A 5,654-nucleotide genomic window follows, 5' to 3' on the forward strand; every position below is an offset into this window, starting at 1 on the left:
GGAATTTCATAATTAAAAAAAAAAAAAAAAGGTTGGTGCGTACTTATGTCTCCTGACACACATCACGTAATTTTTTTATTTTTTTTCTAATTTCAACTTTCATTTTGTAATATATACGTGTGTGTGTGTTTGTGTGTATGTGTTTGTGTATGCTAGTAGGTATTTGTGCCCTCCCCACCTTTTTTTTTTATTCCACATTAAATTCCAATCTTATTGCAATGTGCACCACCTAAAAAGCACTTACAGGAAATTTCATCAAAAACGCTCATTTTTCTAAAAGTTATGAGGAAACAAAATCGGGAGAGGTCACACTTGAGTAGGTATGCTTATATACATTGTCGTCTCAAGGCATGGACAGACTGAACAGTTGCCCAGGGACTCCATGGGTCAAGGGTCCAAATTTTATGCTGTTGTTTGCTGTCAATAAATACGATAGAGTCTAGTGCATAAACTTACTAGGGGTCCATAATACAGTTAAAAAGGTTTTGCCTCTCTGCCTCTCTCTCTCTCTCTCTGTATGTATATATATATATATGCGTGTGTGTGTGTGTATTAATATTTAGCAGAAGCAAGTTTCTCAAGATCCGTGAGTTTCGTGTGTTAGCACTTATCAAATTCTTCCTAACGCACGAAACTCTTGGATCTTGAGTCACTTTGTTGTTTCTGCTAAACATTAGTAAAAATATGTATATACTCATATTTTGAGTTCTATTTGTCCTTTTTGCATCACCATATGCTTTTTTTTTGTCCCCATATACATTCATCATTTATTTATTAAATTGGAAATTGTGAGAATTATAAAGTAATTCACAGCAAAAATTGGTTTTCTGAATTTAAACCTCCTTGCTAATTGTGCATTTAATTTTATTTACTTTGTCATAACACTGGGAAGAAGAAAACTGTTGATAAGAGAAAGAAAGTAGAGACATTTAGAAAACTAACTTGCGTAATAACAGCGGAAACTGGTTCGAAAGTGTGCTGCAAAACAACAACAAGCCGAAAATTTATAAAATGTATTACTAATTTTTGGTAAAAATCCACAACTGTTAATAATTGAACCACCAAAAATGATGTGTAGTGCTTATAGGTATAAAATGTAGGTATGTTGTAGAAAGGTAGTTTTACGATAGCTGAACTTCATTCTCACTGTTGATATTAATCCAATTTCACGTCATTCCGTTAGTTTTAAGACGGCGAGTTGTTGTCCACAGTTAATTGAACTATTATTGCTGCTCGTGTCATTATGATGTCGACAGGAGATTCAAATTCTATACCCGGGTAATTATTTCCTACTTAACTTTATGTATTTTTGTTGATTATCTGCTAAAGTTTATATTTTGTCGTTACATACACACTAAATATGTATATATTTATGTACATACATATGGTAATCGTCAGTGATGCATACAATTAATGCCGTGAAACTTTAAATATACAACCTGTAGATTTTATTTTACTTAACTAGAGAAGCACATAATTCAAATAAGACAGTGTGTGTTAAATCAAAACAGATCATTTATGGTTTTACATCGACAACACACCAATGGGGGATCCACACCCTGGTTATTGACCTGACATGCGATGTATAATAGTCAAACGTCCCTCAAATCACACACCTTGCCATCACAAAAGTAAGGACGCTTTGGATTATGTGGTCCTGAGTACACTATTCCCGGAGGAAAAACAGAAGGGTCACAGCTAGGACGACTTCGATTTTCAGTTTGCTCATTGAGGGCTCATCTGAGGATGGTCTAGGCAACAACAACTACATTCAACAAGGATATTCAACAAATTGTTGTTCTATATCGTTGATATCGTCGAATTACGGTATTTGGGGTTCTTTAGAAACAAAAGTGTCGGTATTTAATTAAATCTTTCCCGGCTTTGATACTAATAAGTTACGTGCAGCTAAACTAGCACGTGGACTAAAATTTTTTGTTTTATTTTTTACACATGTTTTATCAGCTCATATATTCATAAGTCGTCAGCTCTGTTACATGTAGCATTATTGCGTGTACATGTTGATTGTATAAAAATAAAAATTGCCCCAATAAATATTTTCACTGCATTGGAACAATACCTATTTCATCATCTTTTATCTGATGCAATATTTGGTTTCTGTGTTTGTATTATACTGAAAGCATTTAGACACATACCCTGCTCCTTAACGTAATCCTGTTTGTTATATTTGTTGTGGGGAAGGTGTAGAAAGGTATAGCCCTACCTTTGCAAAATTACACTTATATGGAAATTCCTGAAACTATCTCCCCAAGTAGTCTGGTGGTTTATTCCACCTCAAAACTACTCTATTTATGAAATTTTATTTACATATATTTAAATCAGTAGTATTCAATAAATATCTGTTCAGAAGACCTCATGCATTAGAATTTAGTTTTGAAAGCATTATATATATATATATATTTTTTTTATGAGAATAACCAAGGAATATTTTCTAGATTATCAAAAATTTTTTAAAACATAATTAGGTTTCTTTTTGTCGTTCGTTCTTTTAAAATTCAAGTTTAAAAATACTTAAACGATAAGAAAATCCACTTAGATTAAATAAAATAGCTCAAATTTGCTCAGCATGGTCGATACCCTTTTGGAAGAACTCCAGATTTCTCTGGCACATTCAAACTGAGGACAGACATAAATTTTAAACATTTTCAATAAAGAGTTTGAGGCTTGAGTCTGAGAAACCTTGAAGATCAAGTACATCATGTAAGACCCTTTGGAAACAACATTAGCTCAATATAATTAAAATTTCAGAACATTGATTTTGAGAAGATGTTAGAATCCTTGGAAATTTCAGTATCGTTCAAGAAACGTTTAAGTTTTAACATTTTCTAAGTGAAAATGTAGAACCAAACATTTTTGAATAACCAAAGCCCACTCTACCTGTTGAGCCCACAAGAGATATCTGAATGTCAACATTCAGCTGGGTTTCTATTAACAGAGGAGTATAATGTTGCACAAAATTACTAAATGGATCCTTATGATATTTGGAACTTAGATTCAATGCATAAGGACAGGAATAATGCAGTATGTTTGGTTTGAATTTGAGATGGCTTAAAGGGGGCAGAACCCCCATGAAAATTCATAAATTTTCGATGTTGATGAAATTTCAAGCATGGGTAATTGACACACATCAAGATGTGTTCTCAAACTTTCCACTTCTCATGAGGATTCTAAGACCCCATAATGGGGGCCTTAACTCCCAAATTTTAGTCATTTTTTATAATCCAAAACTAGGTCAAAAGTACTGAATGGATTTTTATGAAATTTGGTAATTATATTCTATGCATAAGGGCCATAAACCCCATGAAAATTCATATATTTTTGCTGTTGATGAAATTTTAACCATAGATATTAGACACAAATGAAGTAATATTTCTAAAATTTCATCTTCTTAGAAGTTAGAAAGACCTCTTCATGGGGACTTAACACCCACAATTTAGTCATTTTATTTAAGCAAAGATGAATACAGTTGTACTCTTGGAAGCTGTAGGGTCACCCGAGCACAAAAGATGAGCGTTATTTGTAATTCAATGGTACAACAGTGTAAGAGTTTGCTTTGAGATATACTTACATTGTGATTTCTGCAATGTGGTGCATAAATTGTCAAGTAAATGAGAGGCATCCTTGCCTCCACTGATTCAGTTGCAAAGTGTTGAGTAAAGTTATTTCCTTGCAGACCTCTTTTGAGTCTTTTTATTATCACTGGGTCACACATAGTCCCCAGGTGGTAACATTGATTTCAAGGCCTTCCCAGATGAGTGACTAGTTATTCAGAGACATTTACAGATTGTAAATTTATTCTGTCTAGTTACCTATCGGTATAATGGTCAGTTGCAAATTCCAGAGGTGACACTTTCATTTCCCTTAGCACTCACGTCACACAGTTGTTAATGTTTATTTGAGTTGGGTCATGCCCTTGGCTGTGCCTGTCACCTGTATGGTGAGGAATTCTACATTGGGGAGTAGTAACAACTAGAGTAGGGTAGCTGACTGCTTCTTGTGATCATTCATCTTTTGGTTTCCTGAAGCTTTGCTCTCTTTTACAAACCCAGTAAACATACATATATTTCCTATCTCAAAGAAATTCAAACAATAGATAGAACACCCAAGTCAAAAAGATTCTCAACAACTCAACTTCTCTGGTTGACATTAAGATCCCCCCCCCCCGCAATAGGGACCTTAAATCTCACATTTTAGAGCTCCATGACCTCCATTTTTCAGGAGCAAAATCCTTTTAACAGGTTCCATAAGACTGGAATTTTGGAATCTGCACATAAAGATCAGTGGTATGGGATATATGTGTCATGATTAGAATTTTTTTTTACGGTGTGCAAAGAGGGAAAGAACCTTCATCTGCAATTTTGATGAAATTCGAATCATAGGTATTCCAGTTCATTAGAGAAAATATAACAGAAAAGTCTAATTCTTCCATTGCATGTAACATGGGCAAAAAGTGGATATCTTTGCTAGTATATATATATATATATATATATATATATATATGTATATATATATATATATATATATTGGAGCCTGGTGTAGCCATCTGGTTTCACCAGTCATCAGTCAAATCGCCCAACCCATGCTAGCATGGAAAGCGGACGTTAAACGATGATGATGATGATGATGATGTATATCTTTATGTGTGTGTCTTTGTATCTGTGTTCGTTCCCCCACCATCACTTGACAGCTGTGTATTTACATCCCCGTAACTTAGCAGTTCCGCAAAAGAGACCAATAGAATAAGTACTAGGCTTACAGAGAATAAGTCTTGGGGTCAATATGTTCAACTAAAACCCTTTAAGGTGGTGCTCCAGCATGGCCTGTGTTAAATGACTGAAGCAAGTAAAAGAGAATTTACAACACAATTTACAAAACAAAAGTGACTTATTAGTTTCATTGACACAACTAATAAAATCAACTCCAGAAAGGAAAATAGAAACACCATCATCATCATCATCATACATCCACTTTTCCATGCTGGCATGAGTGGACATGTCATAATGGTCTGAGCCAGTTCCTATTCAGAGTTGTTGCTCTCATTTGAGGATTAGGTCATTGACATACAGAAATTCTCATGAGCTGCTGGACTTGAAGCTATGTTATAGTGTGGAAAACTGGATGCTAACTTAAATGCATAACCAACTTTCACCTTACTGATATAATTCTCACAAGTCATTCATTTCACCCTACTTAGTGACTACTGCAGAATGTAACTTCATCCAGATCAGCAAATGCTAGATAGAGTGGCCTATTTTCAGTTAATTGTTTCTGCATTTGTTTCACTAGAAACAGGGTATCAGTGCGATATGCTGCCCTAGCATAAACTTGAACTTCATCTTTTCTAGGCTAGTTCTCATCTTTCAGTAACATTCAACAATTTGGCCCATCAGTTTGATGCTATTGTAGTTACCGACTTCTGAAGCATTTATTTGACCTTGTAATTGTTGATGATGAAACTTATACCAATTGTTGAGTATGGCACTTCTCTGTTCCACATGATTGTCTATATGAGTGGCTAGCATGTAGCCTACTTCAATATTATTGCACATATTGTTAGCTGTTGACTGGTAGTAGTAACTTCAAAACAGTTTGTTGAAGCTTTAAAAATTATGTACTAAAATGATTAAAATCTG

At 34.4% G+C, this 5,654-nt stretch overlaps 1 protein-coding gene across 1 annotated transcript in view; it reads left to right on the forward strand.

Moving 5' to 3' along the window:
- The first annotated feature begins 1,068 nt into the window (after positions 1-1,068).
- LOC106875161 (aspartate--tRNA ligase, cytoplasmic) overlaps positions 1,069-5,654 on the forward strand; it is a 43,806-nt gene continuing 39,220 nt past the window's right edge. Inside the window, exon 1 of the mRNA XM_014923191.2 lies at positions 1,069-1,278. Within this exon, the coding sequence (XP_014778677.1) occupies positions 1,244-1,278 (35 nt within the window). The 5' untranslated portion in view covers positions 1,069-1,243. The remainder of the gene's footprint in view (positions 1,279-5,654) is intronic.

The sequence above is a fragment of the Octopus bimaculoides genome, chromosome 3 (assembly GCF_001194135.2).
Source record: "Octopus bimaculoides isolate UCB-OBI-ISO-001 chromosome 3, ASM119413v2, whole genome shotgun sequence".
NCBI classification, from domain to species: domain Eukaryota; kingdom Metazoa; phylum Mollusca; class Cephalopoda; order Octopoda; family Octopodidae; genus Octopus; species Octopus bimaculoides.